General features: G+C 39.4%; 1 protein-coding gene across 1 annotated transcript in view; it reads left to right on the top strand.

The window, feature by feature from the left end:
- ANK2 (ankyrin 2) overlaps positions 1-21,685 on the top strand; it is a 220,910-nt gene extending 199,225 nt beyond the window's left edge. Inside the window, exons 40-48 of the mRNA XM_044913085.1 lie at positions 1,467-1,541; positions 3,689-3,820; positions 4,996-5,139; positions 7,767-8,052; positions 9,701-9,989; positions 12,936-13,019; positions 13,122-13,286; positions 14,285-14,467; positions 19,426-21,685. Of these exons, the coding sequence (XP_044769020.1) occupies positions 1,467-1,541; positions 3,689-3,820; positions 4,996-5,139; positions 7,767-8,052; positions 9,701-9,989; positions 12,936-13,019; positions 13,122-13,286; positions 14,285-14,467; positions 19,426-19,440 (1,373 nt within the window). The 3' untranslated portion in view covers positions 19,441-21,685. The remainder of the gene's footprint in view (positions 1-1,466; positions 1,542-3,688; positions 3,821-4,995; positions 5,140-7,766; positions 8,053-9,700; positions 9,990-12,935; positions 13,020-13,121; positions 13,287-14,284; positions 14,468-19,425) is intronic.
- Positions 21,686-26,221: the final 4,536 nt, after the last annotated feature.

The raw sequence follows: 26,221 nt of genomic DNA, 5'->3' as shown, positions 1-26,221 counted from the left end.
TTTTATTTGGTGATCTGTGTCTCATTTTCTTTAAGCTTTCTGTAGTGGTTACTGTGTTTGTGTAAGGCCTTTGTGTTTCGTGCTTTCTCTGTGTACTCTTGTCTATGAAAACAATCTCAAGATTGAGTAATGAGAATGCTTATGGAAAACATAAACATGATAAACAGGCAATGGTGATCTTGCCTTTCTCGAGCCGCTGCACGTCAGGCCATGCAAGCTTTGAGTTTTGTTGTTCTGGAGTCCCAGGCTTAGCCTCAAATTAAGCACTTTTGCTTTTGCACATGAATACGTTGGGCTTTGTTTCATATGGTAAGGATTCATTGCTTTTCCTTCTTACCTTTAAGTATTTTAAAATAATTTGTACTCAATAAATTTGTAATCATTAGGAAGCCATTTGCCCAAGAAGATTTCACATTATCCCAAAATACCAATTGTTGTGGATCTGTTTTTGATTCAGAAGGTTGGATCTCAGATACCACTGGTAAACACTTGAAGCAAACAACTATAAGGCCAAAAAACCCCATGCTTTTTGTTTTAGTGTTAGGTGAATGGAGAATGTACTCCGATTAGGTGCAACAGACAACAAAAACTCAAACTTTGCATGATGTAAGTGACCGGGAGAGGATGATGACCCTTTGAATTATAAAAAAGGAAACCATAGATGGCTTTGAGAAGTAGCCTCTGGTCTTCCAATATCTCTACAATAAAGACTATTATTCTTAAATTTGTGTCGTAAGTTGTCATGATGCCTAAAATGCTGCCTATCAATTAATGGGGGTTAAAAACCAATGGGAAAATTAAAGTCTGTGGGAGTAATATATAAGCTTACTTAGTAAGTAGACTGAAATTTCACACAAAAGACATCTATACCTATTGACACAATAGACACAAATACATATGCCTTTATCCTCCCTTCTTCCAAGGTCACCAGGACCAAGGAAAATGTTTCTGGCCAGACTGAAAAAAACCCAGGATGGCCTGATTAACCCATGATCTATGTCTCTTATGAATCTTGGATGTGATTTCTTTTTAGACATGACCCAGAAGTGATCTATGGTGCCACAGGCAGCAATAGGAGATCCTAACCAGTTACTCCACTTCTGCATCCCATTTATGATTTTTCTGGTTTTTGATGAACAAGATGATTGTCTTCTGGTAGGCAGTATTCTCTCAGATAATTTAAAAAGAAAATCCTAAGATTGCTAGAAATCAGCAACTTATATGTCCAGTGACTAGTCTTGATTAAAGAGATATGGAAGCAGTTGGTTTTCATGATTTATAATTAAATTGATTCCCCATTCCATTCCAGAAACCAGGCAAACACACAATTTAAAATGATTTGAAATATAATAGCTAATTTATGCTATTATTAAATATTTGGACAAGTGACTTCCTTTCTTTGGATGAGTACTGTGGTTGCTCTCCTGTCATAGACAACATTTGGCCATTCTGTTTTTGACCTGTAGATCAACAGGATGAGCAGGAACGGATCGAGGAAAGGCTGGCTTATATTGCTGATCATCTTGGCTTCAGCTGGACAGGTAAAATTAGTGTGACTCATTTTCTCAAGAAAACTTGCTTTGTTTAAGTAACACAATTGCATTAGCCAAGTGTCATTAACAATGAAAAGGTTTTTTTTTTTTCTTTCTTTCTTTCTTGAGGAAGACCATGTGGAATAGTGAAAAGAATAATAAACTCTGAACTAGAAAATCCAGGACAGGCCTTTTATTATCTCTGGAATTTAGAAAAATAGAACTTTAAATTGGGGGACTTTGAGAATATACCAGATGTCACTGTCCTCCATTGGGAGCTATGGATATCCAAACTTTGAGGGGATTACTGTGTTTCAAAATCACTGTTAGGTGTAATTGTCACAGAATTTAGTTGGAGATTAAACCTAGGGCTCCTTATTTTAGATACCTTATATCAGATATCTTCATTGTAAATAGTACTAAAATTTGCCTTGGATGCATGTTGAAATACATATGAATAAGACGTTTCACTAATTTTCTGAGAAATTAGGATATTTAAGTATAAAAATTATAAGGTATGTAAAATTATTTTAAAAAATGAATTATAAAATCAATATGATGAATAGAAATCCATAAGACCCTTAACAAAGATAATTAATAACAGAGCAGAAAGAATAGTCATTTCCTCACTTTTAAACATTTTGAAGTAGTTGCTAAATACTGATCAGGTTTTTTTAATTGAGGGATTTAGGAGAAGAAAGGACATCAAAATATCCCTGATTGACTAATTAAATAGATGACATTCAGAATTATTTATTTCTTAAGTATGTGTGTGTTTGTGTATAAAACGTAATATCTATATACTTGTTGAAAATTCAAACCCCACAACCATACAGAATGGTATAAAATTACAAGTGTATGTGCTCGCTTCAGCAGCACATACACTAAAAGTGTAAATAAGTTTCTTTTACCTGCATCTGGTCTTCAAGCTTCATGCCTCAAAAGTAACTACTTACACTTTCTCGTGTATTCAGAAAAAATAGGCCGTACCCACATCTATGTGTACTTTTTAAAAATAAGCACAATTTTTCTCAATAATATTCCCTGTGAATATTCCATCAGCATAGACATATCTATCTCATTCTTTGAAATGTCTATTTAGTTTTACTGTGTGAAAGTATCATAATTTTTTTTAAAGATTTTATTTATTTATTTGACAGAGAGAGAGACAGCAAGAGAGGGAACACAAGCAGGGGGAGCGGGAGAGGGAGAAGCAGGCTCCCCGCCAAGCAGGGAGCCCAATGCCGGGGCTGGATCTCAGGACCCTGGGATCATGACCTGAGCTGAAGGCAGACGCTTAATGACTGAGCCACCCCGAAAGTATAATTTTGTCAGTGGCCTTTATTGCTGGACATTTAGGTTGTTAATGACAAACATCCTAGTGCATGGTGTATTTTCATGAGTATCTCTATAGGGCATATTAATAGAAGTAGAATTGAATATCTGGATAAAGGGTATGTGTATTTTTAATTTTGAAAGATATTGGCCAATTGCCATCCAAAGAGGACTTATTTACACACACACACACACACACACATACATACATATGCACACCACAGTGTATAAGTGTCCATGTACGATGTTAATGGTAGACTTTAAAGGAAAATTTTGTGGCTTTTTCCCTAGGTCAATTAATGCTTCCCAGAGCTTTTATTCAAGTGACATCAAATTAAAGACAGGAGCTTATCCAACCAACATAATATAACCACAGCCAGTATTTATCCAAGTATCCAGAAATAGGATTTACAGTACTTAAAACGTTAGTTAATGATGATTGAAAGTGAGAAAGTCTATTACTTCTGTTTTCAGTCATTTATTTTCCATTATCTTGGTTAAGAGTATAAGCCTGTGTTAATGGTCCAGTCTGCATTTTGGAATTAAATGGGCCTGAATTATACATGTTTTATCATCCATTGCGTCAAATTTAGTGTTTCCACTGTGAACGTGATCAATTCTATACCCAGTTTTAAGGAGAACATCCACAATTAGGGCTAGAAGAACAAAGGCATCTTGAGAGTTACTTCTAATATGTAGGGGGGAAAATGAACCCTATTACAGCAATACAAAGAATGCATCATTTACAAAATCACAGAGCCAGGTGTGGAGACTCGAACTTCGAAGTTCAGATGTTTATGGAGTCGTATTTTCTTTTCTAGAATTAGCAAGAGAACTGGATTTCACTGAGGAGCAGATTCATCAAATCCGAATTGAGAACCCGAACTCCCTCCAAGACCAGAGCCATGCGCTATTGAAGTACTGGCTAGAAAGGGATGGCAGGCAAGCTACAGGTAGGTGGGGAGCTCTGTGTGAAAAGCATTAGGCTAAAGGTTGAGCTATAAGTCTTGCTCAACAAGCCCTTTCCTGCAAATTCAGTAAAACAATAAAATAACGAATGCTATCAATCTGAAATACTGCTGCAAGCAAATGAGAACAAGCTATGACATTTCTAAAATATGCATCTTGCATAACAATTCTTACACTATATTCCCATGAACATTGTCAATTAGGGGAAACCCCGGCTGCTAACAGGAATGTTATTAAAGTCCTAAAATTTTCAAAATATTGAGAGTGGACACCGTTAGTTTGTCATTGTTTTATTGGCAGCGCATTGCCTTCAGTTCCTACTTCCTTTACTCCTAAATAACGTAAATGAGGGAAAGATGTCATGTAGATATTCTTTATAATGATTTGTATATAATATTCTGACCACATCAAATCAAATGAGAAGTGATAAAGACCATTACTTCGTCTCATTCTTCAGCTAGTCTAAATTTGCTACTTCCTTTTATGTCTCTCTGAAGATCTACCTGTAGACCTCCTTTATTTACATCCAGTCTACATTTGCCCTTTCTTCTCTTGCCATTCTTCTAGGTAGGATTGCCAGATTTGGCAAATAAAACTAGAGGGCACCCAGTTAAATTTCAGAGAATCAACAAATAGTTTTTGATTTTATTTTTTTTAAGATATTATTTATTTATTTGACAGAGAGAGAGAGCGAGAGCAGAAACAGGGGGAGTGGGAGAGGGAGAAGCAGGCTTCCTGCTGAGCAGCGAGCCTGACGCGGGGCTCGATCCCAGGACCCTGGGATCATGACCTGAGCCGAAGGCAGCCGCTTAACGACTGAGCCACCCAGGCACCCCAACAAATAGTTTTTTAGTACAAGTACACTCCATGTGATATTTGGGATATACTTATACTTTAAAATTTGTTTGCTTGTTTTATCTGAAATTCAAATTTGACAGTGTCCTATATAATATCTGGCAACTCTACTTTTAGGGCCGATGCGTATGCTGTCCCACCTTTTTATGCATATATCTTTCCTATTTGCTTATTTTTTACAAAGACCTTTAATTAAGCTTTGTTTCCTATACAAATATCAAATTTTAGTAAGGCAACTAAATGAAAGAGGTCTTAAAAAGAGTACCCCTCAAATGTAATAAATGCATTTTCTCTAATATCCCAGATACCAATCTCATTGAATGTCTCACCAAGATCAACCGAATGGATATTGTTCATCTCATGGAGGCCAGCACAGAGCCTCTCCAAGAGCGCATCAGTCATAGCTATGCAGAAATTGAACAGACAATTGCACTGGATCATAGTGAAGGTCAGACAACTGGGGTGTGTGGGTGTGTTGTAGCTGTGGTTAATTCAGACAACTGGACCAAATCTTCCCTTTTTTTAGAGGGTGGTCTATGGACTTCGGTGATCACACATTTTTCTCATTTTATAGGTACCCATACTGCTCATTCTTGGTTATTTCACCATTGTCCTAACCATTTGGGACTGCTATAACAAAATGCCATGAACTCGGTGGCTTAAACAAGAGAAATTTATTTCTCACAGTTCCAGAGAATGGAAGTCAGAGATCAGGATGACAGCATAGGATCTGGCAAGGGCCCTCCTCTGGATTGCAGATGGCTGTCTTCTTGCTGTGTCCGCACATGGGGGAAAGAGAGCTAGCTAGAGAGCTCTTCGGCCTTTTCTTATCAGGGCATTAATCTCGTTCCTGAGGGCTCTACCGTCATGACCTAGTTACAGCCCAAAGGCACCACCTCCAAATATTACCACATAGGGATTAGGTTTCATCACGTGAATTTTAAGGGGATAGAAACACTCAGTCATAACAACATGGATGACCTATCCAGTGCCCTTGCCTTAGTTCCTGGATGGCACTTCTGATACTTGTGCCTTGTATTCTACGTTAGCTACCCATTTCAGTGCTCACAACCAAGACTGTATCATTACCACTGACTATACTACTCCTGCGTCCTAACTTGAAGCATTACACTTACTTCCTCTTTTGCTTCCACACCAACAATTCTTCAAACCCACCGGGACCTCCAGCCATTGGCCCTACCACCTTTTCAGCACTAAAGTTTCTCCAATCCATTCTCATTTATTCACATGCTCATTCACTCTCTTTCTTCTTCTCTCTCATCTCTATTTTATACCGAGAATTCTCTTCTTCTTTCCAGCCTCCAACATTTTTCTCTTCTCCTTATTCAAAGCTGATGACCAAGCTTCATATTTCTTAGAAAAAATAAGAATCGTCTGAAGCAAATGTCCATATTCTTTCACAAAATCTACCAACCTAAGTGCATCTCAGTGCCTATACTCTTCCTTCCCTCTGCTATGAAATGTCTTTGCTAAAACCATCATCTCTTCTTTTGTCCTGGATCTCATCCCTTTTTATCCAATTAAGGACCTCCCTGCTCTAGTTGTCCTCTGTGGAATCCTACAACTAGACCATGCTCAACAGCACGAAAACATGCTTTAATAGAGCCCATCTTTAAAAACTACACAAAACAACTCCTTTCACTCCACATTCCTCCCTGTATGATTGTTCTGTTTCTCCATTCATTTTATAGAAAATCTCTTCAAAAATATAGTCTAAATTTCCTGTATCTGCTTCAGGTCTTCCTGTTCTCTCTAGAACTGTCTCTAGAATCCATGCCAGTCAGTCTTTTGTCATCACCACCCAACAGAAAACAATCTCATAAAATTCACCAAGTATTTCCTCATTGCCAAACACAATGAGTAATTTTTCAGTCTTCACCTCATGTGCCCCTTCGTAACATTTGACCAAAAAAATTAATCTCTTCTTAAAATGTTTTCTTCACTCACTTTCCATGATACCCTCCCTTCATGTTTTTTCCCCTCTATTTTACTGGCTATTCTTTCTCAGTTTCTTTCTGTGGCTTCTTTTCCTCGATTTAAATGATGGTGTGTCTTACTGTTCGGTGAAGGCTTGTCCTATCTCCCATCTCTCTCCTTCTTTTATAAATCCCAGAGACCTTTCCTCCCTGCTGTTCCCTGGGTACCCTGTGCATTCTCAGGCTTTGGGGCTCTGCTACTTTTTGTTAACTCCACTCTAGAGTGTTCTTCTCTCAGAGCGTCAATACCTTTTTCTCTCACTTACTTCAGGCCTCTGCTCAAAATCATCTCCTAATAGGACTCTTTCCTGACCAATCTATCTAAAATACTAGCCCTATTTGCTCTATACTTTTACCCTGGTTTCTTTTTCTCCGAAAATTTATCATAAATACATATCTGCAGAAATAAAAGTTCAGCGAGGACTTTATCTTGTACACTGCTATGTGTCTAACATCTAAACAGCACCTACTACGTAGCTGATAATATAGATCTGTTGAGTGAATAAATTAATAGATGAATGTCAGTCCTTTCTCTGCTAAAAATTTTTCAGTGGCTCCTCATTGCCTTGGATATAATAAAATTCCTTAGCCTGGCTTGAGAGACCCTCCATAAAGAGGGTACTCACCTCAGAGCGTTGTTAATACAACTTAATACTTGCAAAACACCTAGAACAGTGCCTGACACATAATCAGTATTTAGAATATATTAGCTATTATTATTCTTAAGCTCTAATTCTTCTCACCACTTACAGTGTATGCTTCAGTACCTCAGTCGATGCGTCCTTGTCATCAGGCCGCCTTAAAATGTCACACCCTCTGCATTTCCTTTCCTAATTCTTTAGCCCTGAGTTGGGTGCCCCTGCGTTCATTGGCTGGCACTGTGGCCCGGTCACTCAGCATTTTAATAGACTCTTACTTGCCTGAGATTCGCTCTGCTAGATGATCTGCATCTTGAAAGTCAGCTGTGTTGCCATGGATCTATCACAGGATGTGGCACATTAATAGTTACTTAATAAATATCCATTTAATGTAAGTGAGCTTCGATTAAATACTCAATTCAAATTGTTCTCCCCCGTAGGGTTCTCAGTCCTTCAGGAGGAGCTATGCACTGCACAGCATAAGCAGAAAGAGGAGCAAGCTGCTTCTAAAGAGAGCGAGTCCTGCGATCACCCTCCCATTGTCTCAGAGGAAGACATTTCTGTCGGTTATTCCACTTTTCAGGATTACATCCCCAAAGCTGAGGGGGACAGCTCAGCAACAGAGCTCTTTCCCCAAACTCACAAGGAGCAAGTTCAACAGGATTTCTCAGGGAAAATGCAAGACCGGCCTGAAGAGTCATCTCTTGAGTGTCAGCAGGAGTACTTGTGAGTTTCAAAAGAAAGCCTGTCAAATGTCATTCCAAGAAACAAGCCAGTAGGACAAGAGTGCCAGGCGTATACCGCTGGAAATTGTTGTCAAATAACCCCACCAATAACAAGGGCCAGAACTACAGACAAAGAGCAAAAGATTTGAGACATAATTGTGACCTCATTGTGTGGGAAATCTGCTTGAACCAACTTCCAGTTCTGTGACCTTGGGCAAGTCCCAAAGCCCTTTTGGTTTCTGTTTCCACATCTCTAAATTATAGTAATTTACACCCCCTATTCATCTCATAGGGTCACAGGTCAAGGATGTGCCCATGAAAGCATTGTTTCAACTATAAAATTTCACGTGGACCTCACTCTTACTACTTCTAAGAGTCCTGCCCCTCACTTCTCTGTGATGCTCTGATATGTGCCAGTTGTCCTACAGCTTGTTCAGAGTGTGAACAGTGACAGGTGAAGAGTATAGGTGATAGGGGAAACAGCCCTCAGTGTATTTCACCAAAGCGATGGGGTGCCTAACAGTACAATTGGAAACACAGCACAGATTATTCACACAGAATGAAAGACCATTAAAGTGAGGTGGGATGCGGTCAGAGTGGGAGTAAAGGGAAGTTTTTCAGAAAGCTTCTGGCTAAAGGAAGCTACTACAGAGCAGGCAGCTCAGAACTCAAGTTCTGGGCTTTATAGAAGCAAAGGAGAAAGAGAGTTGTTTAAATGGCACTTGTTATTTAGAGAAAGAAAGTAGATCGTGCAAAAGGCAAATACATCCCCAGCCCTGGAATCTGAGAATAGTGTGTCAGGAGATTGCATCATAGCATTTCTCTTGTCATTAAGTGAGCTTTGTGCTGGGGTCACTGGAACTTGAGAAGAGGGTGAAATGGGTAATAAAATCATCTCTTTTTCCACTGAGCCACCTACCAACTACCTTTAGGTTTTAGGGGAGAGCAGAAAGAAGAGAGAAAGAAAAAGGAAAAGGTGGGAAGCAAAGAGGGCATATCAGTTTGGGCACTTAATATCTATGGAGTGACAGAAATTTGCAATAAGTTAAACAGAAAAAGCAGAGAATTTTCTTCCTTAGAAAATGAGGTTACAAAGATTGCCTTGGAGTAACTCCAAACTATATCAGTAGAAAAAGTTTTAACCAGGTCTTTCCATCAAGTAATACAGCTTTCCAGAGGTATAATAAGACTCTCCATATTTACAATTATGATAATGATATTAACATGGGGTTTTTAGATTGGTTTCTAGAAATTTTCCCCAAACTGATTCTTGCTTTGAAAGCCTTATTATCTACAGATCTTTGTTATATAAACCTCCTCAAATCTTCAAGATCACCTTGAGTTATCAAAGAAAAGATGAAATTATAATTTATATACTTTGTAGAGATTAGGAAATAGTAATACATTTTGGGATAATTTTTATCTTTAGAATACATCTTTCCCAGTCAATGCTAGATCATTGATTTGTAACTCTATATGATATCTTACATCTGATTTTTATTCAACTTTCATTTCTTGGCCACATTTACAAAAGTTATTTTGACTTCCATGGACCATGAGATAAATTCCATTTTCCTTCTAATTCCCTTGCTTCGGCAGGAGGAGAAATGCATATGCTCTCATGGTATAGCTTGGCTTTTCCATTTCAGTGTGACAACCCCAGGGACGGAAGTGTCAGAGCCTCAAAAGGCTACGGCTGTATCTGGCTCTCCCAGCAAGACCCCTGAGGAAATTAGGACCCCTCCTGAGGAGGAGAGGCCATACCTCCAGACCCCAACATCTAGTGAGCAGGGAGACTCTCCCATCATACAAGAACCCGAAGAGCCCCCAGAACACGGGGAGGAGCGTTCTCAGAAAACCAGCCTTGTGATAGTGGAGTCTGCTGATGACCAGCCACAGGCCCTTGAAAGACTCGATGAAGATGCAGCTTTCCATAAGGTAAGAATCTCCTCCGTTTCCTTGCCATAGGCAGCAAAGCTACAAACCTTCCCCAGTTTCCATTTCTCTGATGGCTTATTTTTTCTCTGAAAAAAATTAACCTGGGTCATGTGAACCCCTCAATCCCTTTTAAACCTGGGGACCAGAGAATCTAGAAAAAAAAAAGATACACAGTCCAATTCTAGCTATTTGACCACGAGCCCTAATTTTACAATTGGAAAACTTTTTGCTGAGGAAAATGAACACCGGGGTGAAACAAGATCCCTGATGTGGCTTTTCAAAATTGATAACCATGGGCGTGCAGACTAGTGAGAGGGATTCACAGGGCCTCAGGTAAGTGCCGGCCGCGGCACCATGTGGGAGCCAGACTCTGGTTAGATCTGTCCATGCTGGCAGGTGATGAGCAGGCAGGCAGACTGTAGATATCCAGTGGGGTTTACCTCCCCAGACAAATTTTTCTCATTAAAGGAAAGGTTATTTCCAAAATAGACCTCCTTATGTCTATTTTAAGAATGACTTTGACAGAGAACCGGGTATCTAAACTTACTGCTGATTCAGAATGTCAGAATCCCTGACAGGGGTAGGAGCTGACATCAGTCACACTGTTTCCTTTGTCATTACATGCGTTTTGATGTTGCGAAGAAGCGTGGAGACCATCTTAGAAATTCATTTAAGCCATTTATTCTCAAAGTGTATTCTAAACTGTTCATATTCCTCAGCATTAATGGCAGGGATTTGAGCCCTCCTCAGAGCTCCTGAATCGAAATGAACCTCAGAGAGGGAAGGGGGACCCAGCATGTGCATTTTAAATAACTCCCTAGATGATTCTCATGCACACACAAAAAAAGGGCCAGAATCTGTTTGCATTAAACGTAATTTAACATAAATTATATATTTTTCCTTCTAGAATTCAAAAACATTTTCTACATCAAAGTGTTTTTAAAGCATTAATATATGTCTCAGTAGTGAAGAATGAGTTATATAAAAGAACTGAAACTTTTTGGGGAAACGAGTGATACAACTTATCTGTGGGCTTAAGGCCTACATTTATTTTTCTTCACTATGAGGATGACATCTGCTAGCAGGATTTGTCTAAAATCATAACTAGAATTAGGAGAGGTTCAGGCAAGTGAGAACTGTGTCCCAATTTTGGCAGTTATCTTAAATAATGAATTCATTCCATGAATGGAATTTTATTTTAAGTTTACCTTTGCACAGAATGATTCATCTCCCAAGTTCTTGGCTTAAATGAATTCTAGTAAAAATGTTTCAAAGATGCTATCTGAACCCAGAAGCCTAAGAATCCACTGGCTAAATGAAGTATAGATTTCAAACAGTTATTTGGATAATTCATTTATTTTTTCAATGCACATAAAAAATTTTTGATAAGTCCTTCTGTACTCCACTTTATACACAGGTCTGTTCCATTTATTCATGACGAATATCCGATTATTTCTGTGATGCTTCCTATTTTGACCCTTAACTTCTCATGACCCTATCTTGAGGATCCAATTTTGGTCACTTTTCTTGCTGATCATATTTCTAGGCAGCAGATTCCTGAATGTATTTAAAGTATAATTTGGCTTAGATTTTACAGGTTTTAGCAGAAAAGCATATAGAAATACATCAGATATTTAAAAATATGTTGAAAAAAATGTCACTGACTTTTCTTTAAAAAAAAAAAATCATCCTATTAGGAAAGAGTGATGTGATAGAATGCTCCCAAGATATATGTTCTAATCTAAAATTATGTTTTTAGCTCCATATCTGACTCTGGGCCACACCCATAAAATCAGATTGGCCAGTGCATCTTAACTTCTCTGCAGAATGAGTCTGATGTTATTCATAGGCTGCCTTCTTTGGTGACAGAGAGGCACTCTACTGGCTAGATAACAGCTATTCGGAAACTGTTTTTGCAGAAAGTTCTGCTACAGGCATAAGTTATTTCTCTACCTGTGGGTTAATCATTCCAAGCCTAAAGCCTGAGTGTCAATGGCTTATCAATGTTTTTTGTGCTACTTAAGTTCTGTGTTTACATCTGGTCATTTATCAGGACTTTAAGTCCAAGAAGTGATGTGGACAAGCTGCATATTTCTTCTGACAGATTTTGACAGATGGGCACTCAGACAGCTTTCAGAATTCCAGAATTTTTTTTTCATTCATTGAACAAAAAAACTATATTCTTATCGAAGTGTGAGACAGACACACACCTGTTTGCCCTGCTGGCTTTTCCACCAAAGCCTCCAGGAATGAGACTTTCAGAAAACAAGTGTGAACTAAAGCAGAAACCAGTAGTGAAGACATTCCTTAGCATGTTAAACAAGACAATGCTTCCATGCTTCCACCAGGAGCTAACAGAGGAATTAGGTGAGCTGGAGACCAGCTCAGATGAGGAGGCGATGGTAACTACCAGGGTTGTCCGCCGACGAGTGATTATTCAGGTACCAGCTGTTACCTTACTGCACGTCCGGGACACTTCTGTCCCCATAACCCGTAGAGAGTGATGGACCTGGAGCAGTGAGGGCTTGGCATGCTCTTTAGGTAGTGCATGGCCATTCAAAAGCAGATCCCTAACTCTCCTAAGTTTGGTTTGTTAAAAACAATGCAGCAGTGATGACGGTGGCAGCCCGCCTCCAAGAGAACGAACAGCAAGAGCAAGAGCGCTTCCTCCTTCCGCCCACCTCACCTCGCTTGTCCGTTTTTGTTTGTGCGTTTGTTTTACACCTAACTGTGGTCCAGTTCTCCTAAGCATGTTATTACCCACCTTTTCTTTTTTTTCTTTCTTTCTTTCTTTTAAACATACTACTCGACAGGACTTGGCATCTCCACAGTGCTTCCCAGTAGCTTCCTTCATTTTCTAACATGGCGCACCTTATAAGCCCTTGGGAGGAGTTTCTCAGAATTGTTGCCAAACACTGAAGTGACCCCTTTTTCTCAACCATTTAGGGAGATGATATGCCTGACATACCCCCGGAAACAGTCACAGAAGAAGAATACATTGATGAGCAGGGACACACTGTGGTCAAGAAGGTACTATCCTAACATGGTTGATTTCGAACCTCCTGCTTAAAACGTATCTGTCCCTCGGTGCTGCCCCTCAAAAACAAGATCCATGAATAAAATATCTTTCAGGTCACTAGGAAAATCATTAGGCGGTACGTATCCTCTGATGGCACAGAGAAAGAGGAGGTTACAATGCAGGGAACGGCCCAGGGACCCATCAGCATTGAGGAAGGAGATGGCTATTCCAAAGTCATGAAGCGCATTGTATTAAAGAGTGACACCGAACAGTCAGAGGTAAGATCATCTGCTTCTCCAACCTGATTTTATGGAGAAGTGTGAAATGGAGTCGGAAGAGGTGGGTGTGACTGTTTACCCACATTGGCCCCACTGCTCCGCCTTATCTGGCACCCTGCTTTCAGTTTGCACATTCATTTTTTTCTTCATGATTTTGTGGCATTTTAAAACAACCACCAAGGAGATCTGTAGCCATTATACTTGTGATCTCTGTTTGGTCCTTCTTATTTCTGTTTTCTATTATGTTGCGTACGTACAACAGAAATCCAAAAGTCAAATTTTAAAAGGCCAGGATCCCATTGGCTGGCAAACAGTATGTCACAGGAAGCCCCCGCACAATTGTGTCCTGGGCAGCGTGGCAGCCTCTGTAGGGCCCTGTCGATCAATATTTGATATTTAACCTTGTGCATTTCAGAGTCACTAAAGCCAGGGTCCAGAAACTCCCTGATCTATAGTTTTCTTTCTTTCCATTCTACTCTCTTTGAGGAATGTTTGTTCTCTATGACATATAATTTGTGACATCCTCACTGTTTTGCATTCATTCACATCCTCAAAATATTGTTATTATGCACAAAGTTTCTCCAGAAATCTACTGTTTTGGTTTGTCATATCTTTGAGAGTTTCTCCTTTGGGGATTAATTTCATCTTCATAATGCCAAAACCATTTAAACGTGGAGGAAGGGTTCATCAATAGGCTGTTATGTCCGCATTGCACTGAGCAATCGGTTCTTATTCACAATACTTCCTGATGGTTTTTTGCTCACGTGACTCATGAGTGGTTGGTTTGGTCCTGTGCACATGGAGTTCATGACAGAGGCATTACCAACTGATTACAGGCTTTTTCTTTCTTTTTGTAACTGCTTCTCTTTTCCAAAATACTGTTTTCTGGAAGACTGGTATAAACCAGTGTAGGGTTTTGGTTTTTTTACATAGAAAAATTCATCACTGTGACCTTGTGGCAGTCAGAAACCGTGTATCATGTGTCCTTCATCCATTAGGTAACTTTGTCTGAGCCCAGCATTTTGTCCAGTACCTCACAATTTCAGGCTGAACCAGTGGAAGGCCGTAGAGTCAGCAAAGTTGTTAAAACAACTATGGTACATGGAGAGAGGATGGAGAAACATCTGGGTGATTCTAGTTTAGCCACTGATCTTCCTTCAGCCAAAGATGACTTTGAAGAGGTATAGAAGCATTATCACTTTTGTGTTTTCGTGTTGTGTATGTGTATTTTATGTTTGCTTTGTGTTTAAAAAGAAAATGGTTTATCATTATGTCATTCCATATATGTATTCGTGGAAGGGTGCGGAATAATTCAAGAGAGTAGAATTCCTGCGTGAATAACTTGTACAGTGAGGTAATGTTTCCACAACTTGTGGTATTCATCGTTATCACCTTAAATGCTTTTAAAAATCTAGATGACCTGGATTCACTTCAGCTGAATCAGAATCAGAATCTCTGGAATTAGGCCATGATTGTACGTCTTGCTTGGAAGACCCAGAAGTGACTTCCCAATTAATAAGAGAAAGAAATAAATAGGTTGCAAATTGTCTTTACTAGCTAATATTCTCAAATATTTCCAAAGATTGGCATTAAAGAAAATTCAGTTTTATTTTAAACCTAGAAATAAAATAAGCATTTATAATTATTTAAGTTCTGATTTTCAGTAATTAGAAAATGGGTCCATGGTGACAGATCCACAGACCCTTACTAGGATTCAAAAATTCAAAAATTCTGAAAACCAAGACTTGTAGGTTAGTAGCAAGTTAATTTGGGAGTAAAATTTAATATGAACTGACATGGAGCTATTAGGACATGGAGGGGTTTTTAGTCCTACCTGGAGTGAATATTCACATGCTTTGCTTTTGATATATTTATGAGATTGACTACAGGATGCTGCCCCAACCCCTTCTGGGATATTAGAACATACAGTGTATATATCATATTACCTGTCTAAAATCCAAAAAGAAAAAATTCTAGATTCTGAAACACACCTGGCCCCAAGGGTTTTGACTAAGGGATTGTGGGCATATGCAAATATCTACAAAACATTTTTTGCTATTGAGACATTTTGAAGTTAAATTGTACATGTGTGTCCTCTTCTATACCCACAATATGCATTGAGATTATATATGAATGCATTGAGATATGAAAAGCATACCTTATTTAAATACTTTTAAGGAAAGTATCTTGCCCTTGGATAATCAGAAGATGAATTGTGTGAGTTGTACACTTCGGGCCTTATTCACTTGTTGCTTATTTTGCCTCTGATCGTTATATTTATCGGTAGAGTCTCCACTGGGGAAAGGAGGGTGAGATGAGGAGAAAATTAAAAGTCACTCAGTACAGATGTTATTTACCAGCATTTGTAAAGCATTGTAGTCCATGTCCCTCACAAATAGGAGAAATTTAAATAAAACTCAATTCTTATACTTGATCCCGAAATTGTATTTATTTATCCTTTCAAGTATAGCTTTTTATACTTACTATTGATTAAGCACAGGAATAGATTATTTTTAAGTCTATGGTTTATGATGGGTTTTGTCCTGTTTTCTTTTTTCTTCAGGCTTTGAGTTATACAGGTAGCCACATGAAAGTGCACTTCCCCAGTTTAGTAGAGAATGAAATCCTGAAAGAGGATGGATCAATAATTAAAAGGTTTGGGTTAGCATGGGGTTATGCTTTGCCAACTAACACCTGAAATTTTTTTCCATTTTTAAGAAAAGAAAAATAGCCCCTACATATACCCTAACATCCCTTGGGAACTTCCAACTCTCTCTGTATTGTACACTTTTGTCAAGTGGTAGATCTGTCAGTGTGTCATACCTATAGTGTCCTCTTCATGCTTTGAAAGTAATAGCAAGGCTTGAGGAGAATGAGACACCTGTTTACACAATCACTCCTTGGGTTTTAGCAAGTCATCCATTTTGCTGAGGCCAGCTGAGGTGGGCTCTTCCACTGTGATAGATTTGGAGCACATATGAAGAGGAATCTAATCAGCTGTTCACAAATTAATCTTGTGACCAGCTACCTTCAGCTCAATCTTAGCAAATCATAACTGTGTGGTACATGCTTTTGGGGTTTTTTTGTTGTTTTTTGTTTTTTTACCTCCTTCTAAAAGCTTTAAGCTGTTTCATGATCCCGCATGTGAATGGCAAATAACATGAGCATGAGTTTGATATCCACAAACCTGAATGTACCTAGCAATGCTGAAACCAGGGACTCTACTAAGTTAAAGTGTCATAAAAGCAGTAAGCAGCTCACTTTTATACCTATGAAAGGGGACCAGCTGTGAAACTCTCTGGTTAGCCCGTCCCTATTACCTATTTGATGTATGAACTTGAGAACCCTTGCCTCTTGCCTCATCTCCTGGCCCTTCTCTTTGGTCCTCTAGCAGCACCATGCTAATAAAGTGCCCTCCACTTCTCAGGGAAAAGACACAATGGAAATTCAAGTTACTACTGTGCTTTTCACTTCATTGTGAAGAAGAAAAAGATTGTCATTTACAGTACTCTACAAAGCTATTTTTAGCCTGTAGAACATAATAATTAGGAAGAGTGAATTAAAGGTTCTGTCACAATTCCGCCCTCCAATCACATGGGAACAACAGCAGCAGCTAAGAATTTAAGAGTGTAATTGCTCAGAGAACTTTAAAAAATGCTACGTAAATTAAGGATAAAGTGCCTTTTATACTCTGAACTTTTAAGTCTTTTATTCAGTTACTCAGACAAAACCACATAAACCATGTACACACCCTAGCATCATGAGATCTTTAAATTGGAATACATTTAGAGACCAGTTAATCCAAAGTTCTCAGTTATAGCTGGTGAATTTGAAGCCAGGGATATAGACAACTCAATTAAATTCTATAGCTCTTTAGTTCTGGAATGTATTTGTCATGTATAACACTTTTATCTTGTACGAAGACATTTTATCATACCCACTGCCCCCCTGATCTACATATGAGTAGATTCATTCCACTGCTTGAGTTATATGCATATGCATACTCATAAACACATTCATCTACACATATCTGCACAAAATATCAGGGTTTGCCCTGTGATAGAAGCTTATTGCCCGCGCCCCCCCCCCCCCCACCAATTAATGAAGGCTTCTCTTAGCTCTTGGCAGAAATAATCAGATATTTGCCTTTTGGGAGAAGAAAAATATGGGTGCTGAATAGTTAGAAAAATATGATCTGGTTTCAATCATTGGAACCAAATTGGACGTTCTTATTAAGAGGAACAAATTTAGTGTGCCTCGGTGGCTCAGTCGGCTAAGCCTCTGACTCAGGTCATGATCTCAGGGTCCTGGGATTGAGCCCTGCATTGGGCTCCATGCTCAGCAGGGAATCTGCTTGAGGATTCTTTCTCCCTTTCTCTTTCCCCAACTCTCTCTCTCAAATAAATAAATAAATAAATATATTTTTTAAAAGAACAAATTTAAGTTTGCTTTCAGATACAAAATAATTCATGTGGTATCAAAGGAAGGAAGAGAACAAGAGAACATGAGACAAGAAGGAAGGAGCCCAAAAGAAAGCTGAAAGTATTTCGGCTAATAGAAGTCTTTAAAAAAAAAATCAGGATGATCTTCAATGCATGGCAGTGTTAGAAGGTAGAATAATGATAAGGACAGAACCTCCAGCTTCTTAACACTAGGAATCCATAAGAAAATTGCTGGGTAAAGTCACAAAAACTGCTCATTTCTTCCGTGGTTTTCAGTGAAGATGCATGGCATCATGGTTACAGATTCAGGCTCTGGAATCTTGGAGTCTTGGCCCCACTTCGTACTAACTGTGTTATTTTGTATTTGGAGCATTGCTTAAAATCTCTGAGATTCATTTTCCTTATTCATTATAATAATAGTGCCTGGCACATAAAAATGTTCACCACATATTTACAGAATGAGTAATTATATTTAGAAGTAGTGAGAAGAAGAGAGGGTGTACAAATTACAGCATAATCATTTTCAAGTAGGGAGACGGGAAAATGGTAGTACAAAATATCACAGAACATCAGAACCCCTTTTGTCGACTAATCACTATTCAGGAGGGAGCCAAGAAAGCAGCAGACTGTTCAATGGCATAGAAGACCAAAAATGGGCAAAGTCCATGGAGATCGGAGCAGATGGAGGAAGAATTTGTCTCTCGGTATTCTTTCTCTTTCCTCTCTCTTCCCCACCACCTCTAGATGAAGTTTTGACACCTGGGCAGACCCTCATCTTTCACTGGTAGTCACCTTCCTCTAGGCTGATAGAATGAGATTCCAGTTTTTAAAGATCCGTGTCTCATGGAAAAGTTTTCCTAGAACAGGATGCAACTCTAAGGATTAAGCTGGCAGCTAAGGTGTTTAAAAAAATCAAAAACTATTTTTCTCAGCCTGTCAAAAGGTACATATGGAATCCCTGTTTCAGGATGAGCCGAGCTCTTTCTTTCTTTCTTCCTTTCTTTCTTTCTTTCTTTTCTTTCTTTTCTTTCTTTTCTTTTTTTCTTTCTTTCTTTCTTTCTTTCTTTCTTTCTTTCTTTCTTTCTTTCTTTCTTTCTCTTTCTTCTTTCTGTCTTTCTTTCTTTCTTTCTTTCTTTCTTTCTTTCTTTTCTTTCTTTCTTTTCTTTCTTTCTTTCTTTCTTTTAGAAAGAGAGAGAGAACGAGCAGAAGGGGCAGAAGGACGGAGAGAGATTCTCAAAGAGATCCCTGCTGAGTGTGGAGCCCAATACGGGGCTTGATCCCACGACTCCAAGATCACAACCTGAGCCAAAATGAAGAGTTGGATGCCCAAGCAACTGCGCCACGCAGGAGTCCCGAGCCAAGCTCTTTCAAATCAGTGCACCTTAAACAAAACATGAATGATTATATGGTTTCTTTTGGAGAGAATCGTATTAAAGCATGGTTTTATTTATCTGAAATAGTTCTTAAAGTTTTAAAAAGATATTCTTTGTTCTGAAACACTTTAAAACATTTCATGACTCATGTCAGATAGGAGCGGCCACGTTTGAAAGAAAGATGTGGAAAGATGGCTAGTGTAGAAGTAGCCAGAGGTATGACAGTAAAGTACTTTCATGTCATGGTTATTTACCCCCATTCCGAAGATGGTGGCTGTGTTTTAGTGAAGAAAGCATAAATCTCTCTTGTCTGCTTTCCTCCAGGACAACAATGAGTAAAGCCAGTACACAGAAGAGGGCTGTGGTGAAGGACCAGCATGGAAAACGCATTTACTTGGAGCACCTGGAGGACGTACCAGAAGCACTAGACCAAGATGACCTCCAGCGCGACCTCCAGCAACTCCTTCGGCATTTCTGCAAGGAGGACTCAAAGCAAGAGGCCAAATGAGGGGCTGCCCGGTCCTCACCCCAGAAACCACACATTCACTCAATATGCAACTTCCCGTTTCATTAGCAGAGTGACCTACCCGGCCTAATGGGATACCCTGACACTTCCACTTTTAGCAAATACACACTGCATTCTGTTGCAGTTTTTCCCCCCGTCCTCTTTAACTGTACGCTAATTTGTGACCAAAGATAGCATCCTTCAGTCTGGATGCTGTATCCACTACTTTGTTGTGTCTGTGCTAAATTGAGAACTGGCCACCTCCATCGTTCTTTGCTCCTGAACAAACTCCATGAAAATCCATCGATCAGAAGAACTTCACCTACAGACCTCTTCAAGGGATGATACCTAGGAGTCCTCCCCAGGGATATCCTTGTACCATGTAGATAGCTCAAAAGCTCAGATGAACAACATATTAAAATTAAAACCACTGCCTATCACAACTACACTGGGCATCATGGACTAAAAGGCCTCTAGAAATTGCTGAACAATGGTTAGTTAAGATATTGCTAACACAATCGAATGCTAATACAGTTCTACCGCAAAAGAAGCACTTCAGACCTACCGTGTCCTTAGAACTTCCAGAGTAGCCATTGCTCCCAGTTAAAGATGGGTTAATAACCTCAAGGAACTACCCTAACTAAGCACTTAATGCTGGTGCTGGCCAGCCTTGATTTATGATTCTCCAACAGCCACACGAGGGAGGGGAGAAAGGGGGAGCAGAAGGCAAAAGGAACAAAGCAATGAGGTATTCAGCTGCTAGCAGCCACATCCTGTGGCATTCTAGCATCTTCAGGTCTTTCAGATTTTGGACACATTGGCAGGGTATTTTAAAAGCTATAACTACTGTAGTTTTCCAGTTTTCATTGCTGCTTTAGCAAACCACGCTGTCTTATTGGTGGTACTTTCTTCTGGCCACTGCACTGTAGATAATTCATTGGAAACAAGGTTTACCCACTACACAAAAGGTTAAACTCCTTCACCATGTTGGAGTGGTTCTCCCCCGCCCCGGGTTTATATCTTCTCTAATACCTGCATGTAGCATTTAAAAATCAAAACCACAGTCAAAACTCCTAATCACACTGATGGTTTTCATTCTTTTGACCCTGAGCAAGCACTTTTCACTTTCCGCTAGGTCTGTTTTTTAGCTTGCAGACAAGGTTGAGAAATCCTTACAAATTTGGTTTTGGTTAAAATTTTTGATTTATTTATTTGAAATCCAAACTCCCTTGGAAACTCTTAAGTGCATTTGTGCACTTTTTTGTTTGTTTCAGAGAAGGAACTTTAATCATCTGAGTGATTTCCATGTCCTATTCCTTATTCCTCTAGTGGTTGAAGCTGTGTAGCATTTTAACATATATATATATTCACAAATATATTCATATAAACAATATACATTTCGAATCAGTTATTTGTTAAAGAAAAGTATATTCAATGAAGATGAAATTAAAAAAAAAAAGTCTATCCTCCAGGGATTGAACATTTTCCAATTCTATCTGGTCTTTTCCTGTTGTGCAAAAATGACTCATTGCTCCGAATGTCAAAAACAAATGTGACAAACAATGGCACTTCATCATTTCAAGCAATGTTGCCAAGGGAGAAAATTTCCTGGGAGGGAGGTTTCCCACAAGCCAAATCTCTTAAAGCCTCAATAGCTAGCACTTTCTGGCAGTTGGATAGGAAATAAAGCTTTCTTTGGCAGCCAAAATGAGAGAGGCTCATGGTGAAACTTTTTGAGACACACCATGGCCTTCTTGTCAAAACCTTCACTGGAGCTCAAGAAAAGCATTTCTGTTGTGTTATTTGCAGTGCAGATGATGTCTGTGTAACAACATAATGGTTATTCACCTTTTTTTGATTTTTGATTTTTGCTGTGTAATCAAAAAACTTGAATACTGTGAGAAGAAGTGAATTTTCAGTTGATGAATCAGCATCTTGTTCCCATGGTGATAACACTAATTGAATATATCTATGAGGGCATGTATTAGTTAATGGAAAAAAAAAAATACAACACTAACAATACATAGCTGCAATGTGTACAATGGCTGATTTAATTAAATAAAATGTACAAGTGTTAAATGTGGCAACAGTGATTTATTCTTCTTTATCACTTAATCTGTGATTCCAGGAGATAAGATTATTGAAGAGATGACATGGGATTTGAAGCCAAAAAGGACACAAATCGCTCTTTTCCTTGTAGTTTTTATTTAGTGACAAATATGCTATATGCCCGAGCACTGTTTTAAGCACTGAGATGAACAGAGTTTGTCCTTGCCCTCAAAAAACTTTTGTTTTTGTTATGCAAAAGGAGAAAGACAAAGATTTCTATTTAGTTTTGGGATCGTTAGCAAATAAAAAAATAGCAACTTCGGGGCTGGGAGGAAATGAGGAGAGGGTAACCAGGGATTGGTAAGGCAGCGAGGCCCACCGGGCAGGATTCTCCCATTTCAGTTCTCATTTATAAGGCAGTGGTGCTCCGGAAACACCTTCCTTTGGGAACAGCATTTCGCCGGGGGTGGGTGGGGGTGTTATTTATCTCATAGCCTGAGAATTAAACATTAAATGGATACATCAATATAAATAACAAAAGGGCAGAAATACACAAAACTGAAATCAGTTGTATTTGGAGAGTTTTTGGTTTTTGTTTTTTGAAAAATCCCTTTAGTGCTGCTATAATATTTTTTTACTGTAAAAACAGTACAAAAAGACATGTTTAGGAAATTGAGTAGGTTTTACATATTTAAAATGTAAGGTGGGGCAAACCCTCCAGACTGAGGGAAGATCATGCACATCTCACAGATGACTTGAATTAGGTATAAAGAGGTGAAAATTACATCTAAGCACACTGAAACTGGCTTGAATTGAATTTGAACTTCGGTTGCTAGTGGTATGATTTAATTTATGTCAGCATGGAGGGTCTGGGTGTGGGCAAGGAGACCAGCCCATGAATAAAACAGATAAAGAGAATCTAACCAAATATTTAATGAGAACCAAAATGACTGCAAGGTTTTCTTGAATAATGGAAAAAAGATGGTCAGCTTGCTTTCATTATACTATGAGAAAATAATTGTTTAAATGTCTTTGTCTTCAGCTGTCACTCTCTGCTTAAAAATTATACTCTTTTCCTTCAGTTAAGGTCTGATTTCTGTTTCTGATTTAATTAAAGCTAGAATTACAATCTTAGAGTGAACTACCCACGTAAATATGTAATACAACCTTTGTTTCACTATAGTAATAGAACATTTGAGAAAATCTTTGAAATATCTTAAGAAAAACCTTTATTCCTAACTCCTACACACAAATTATTCTTTTTTGGTTAGACTCAGACTCCCTGGGAAAAACAAAAGTACTCCTTTATTTTAAATAAGCTCCACAGAGTGGAATAGATGATACATGTGAATATCCTGTGGGTAGAGCTGCTCTATTTGGTGGGCAGGGGCATTTGAGAGTGGTATTTGTAATACTCCAGCGGATGCCTTCATCACGGGAAATGTTCAGTTGGTAGGCCCCTGAGGTGTTTCGGTGAGGCAATGTGACAAAATGGCGAAATAGGGGATCTCAGAGCAAGATTGGATTGGAGTCAATCCAGCTACGGCAGTACTTAGGCGACTTTGTGCGAGTACCCTCTGGAATCCTCGGTAAAATAAAAGAACAACACCTCAGAACCCTCTCGCCATACCAGATGCAGGGAAGGGCAGCAAGCCCTGTGTCATCCCTTTAATCTGGAAGTGCCATAGGGGCCTATGTGTCCTCGGAGCCCATGAGATATGGACCTATATTTGTGACCTTCCCCCTCTTTGGGAAGGGTGAGCCTCAGCGGGGCAGAGTTGAAGGCTGTCACCCCTCTAGATTAGAAAGTAGAGTTAGCCACTTCCTCTTAGGCACTCCCAGGACAGTTTTTGTCAGTCAAGCCCCCTTAGTTCACTTCCTACTCTGAGGAAGTGTTCTTCAGGATCTCTTTTTCTCAGCAGGCCTTCATAACTCAGTTCTGGTTTCCAGTCCTTCTTCCAATGCCCTCCACATACTCTATTTTGGGTTTTCATTTTTTCTTTACCCTCAAAGCTGAATTAGATAAAGCCACCCAACTCCCCTACTGAATGTTCTCTACTGGTAACTGGTCCAGCATAGCTGCTGCAAAGATCTGTACTGCCGGGGCCCTGGGCTGGCCTGGAGGTGGGGAGGAACGCAATGGTGGTCTTTGTGGGTGTACAGAGACAATGGAATGACCATGTTGCAAGACATCCACACCGGGCCAGCTTTTCCTGGGTGTCGATCAGAACTCAGTTCTGATCCAGGCCAAGAGATAGGATTTTCATGGCATTAGTATAACAGCATCTTCTAGATGAGCTGGACCTTCTGTGAATTTTTCAAGTGACTCACAAATATGAGTCTACCTTCAACACCTCTCCAACCACGCTGTCTCACCCCAAAGAATCAGAGGGACAACTTAGACTCATTGTTTGAACAATCCAGTTACTGTTCAGACAGGTGTATTAGTTTCCTATGGCTGCCATGGCAAAACACCCCAGAATAGTATTTATTTTCTCACACTGCTGGAGGCTAGAAACCTGAGCTCAAGGTCTCAGCAGATTGGTTTCTACTGAGGTCTTTCTCTTTGGCCTGCAGATGGCCACCTTCTCGCAATGTCCTCACGTGGTCTTTCTTCGTTGCGAGTGCATCCCTGGTGTCTCCTTTTGTATCCAAACGTCCTCCTCTTATCAGAACACCAGTCAGACTGGACTAGGCCCACCCAAATGGCCTCCTTTTAACTTAATCACCTCTCTAAAGGTCTATTTCCAAATGCAGTCACAATCTGAGGTCTGAGACGTGATTGTTTCAACCGAGGAATTTGGGGAGGACACAATTCAGTCCTTAACAATTGGGTTTAGTCCAAAAAGCAAAGCCCATGAGATATTCTAAGCAGGTAAGGATTTAATGAAGGGAATTAGAAACTTATACAAATGTTGGAAGAGAAAAAAAAATGAAGGCAGGGAAGGTGCTGCTGCCTTGAAGAAACCCACAGTGCAGAAGTCAGAGCTCCAAACTGCCATTGATGGGTTTGGCTTCATGTAACAATGAAGTCTATGCTTTTAGGAGAATGCCCAGACATAGCTGCCCAAAACCCTTCACCTGTCTTCTGCCAAAGTCCTACACACTGCCCAGCTGCCCCTGAACAAATAATTGTTTTCCTTTTCTTTCCCTTTCAAACCTTGGGCAAACACTTATTATTGGCAGAATCTAACACATAACCCCGCTGGAAAGGGATTCCAAGGAATATAGTTCTGAGGATCTTTCCTCAACCTGCAGAGAAGAATGTAGAATAGGGTGGGAAGGATGCTGAGTTGGTAACCATTAACCATAGAGGTTAAGCCACAGAAGAATAGTCTTCATCCATCCACCAACTCATGCATTCATGATCTACTGTATTCCAGGCATTGTGCTAAGTGCTCAGGTAGATTGAGGCCAAGATGACCATGATTTTTATTATTGCCAGTCACCACTGAAAGTGCCCTTGAGACATCTTTAGTTTCTACCACAAACCTATGAAGTAAATACAGATGAGGAATCCAAGGAGCAGAAAGTTTGAGTATCTTACCCAAGATCATGCAGCTAGAAAACAGCAAATCTGGGGTAAGAACCCAAGCAAATGGCTCCAACAGTAAACCATTCTCCATCTTTGAAAGACAATCCTTAACTCTTGAGTTTATAATCTTGCAGGGGAGATATATGGAGCCAATAAGTTCACAAATAATTGATTAATTAAACATTAATTTGCTTTGAGAGAAATACCTTTTAAACAAAGTAACAAGCCCTGTTCAGTACCATTCTCATTTCTATTCTTCTGCAAAATATCTTCCTTTTTCCTCAAACCTACTTTCCCTTCCTCACCTACCTCGTGCTCAGCAGATGACCCTGACTCTGTTTTATAAGAAAGAAAGTGTGAATGGGCATGAATTACTTCAATGCTGTATGGGTCAGAGGTTCTCTAGAGGAACAGAAATAATAGGATGTATGTGTATATAAAGAGACATTTATTAAAAGGAATTGGCTCATGTGATTATAGAGATTGAGAAGTCCCACGATCTGCAGTCAGCAATCTGAGACCCAGGAGAGCCAATGGTGCAGTTCCAGTCCCAAAACTGACAGACCAAGACCTAAGAGCCGATGTTTCACATCAAGACGGAAGGCAGGAAAGGACTGATGTCCCAGGTCAAGGCAGTCAGGCAAGAAGAGTTCCTTCTCACTCAAGGGAGGGTCAGGCTTTTTGTACTATTCAGGGCTTCAGTTGATTAGATGAGGCCCACCAACACTGGGGAGGGCAGTTTACTTTACTCAGCCTACCAATTCAAATATTAATCTCATCCAAAAACACTCTCAGAGACATATTCAGAATAACGTTTGACCAAATGTCTGCCACCCATGGCCCAGACAAGTTGATGCATAAAATTAATCATCACAAGTGTCCTTCCAATTCCTACCTCCAAAATTATATATATCTACCTCCACTCTAGCACATGTTAAAAAAATCTAACAACTTTAACAGATCTTATTGGTTTTAGTCAGAGAGTCATGAATTGGGCAGCATCCTATCTAGCAGATAGAAAGGAACTCCAA

The sequence above is a fragment of the Neomonachus schauinslandi genome, chromosome 2 (assembly GCF_002201575.2).
Source record: "Neomonachus schauinslandi chromosome 2, ASM220157v2, whole genome shotgun sequence".
In the NCBI taxonomy this organism is placed as follows: domain Eukaryota; kingdom Metazoa; phylum Chordata; class Mammalia; order Carnivora; family Phocidae; genus Neomonachus; species Neomonachus schauinslandi.
Note: the sequence above shows the minus strand (reverse complement) of the source record. Positions and strands in the feature narration are given on the sequence as shown.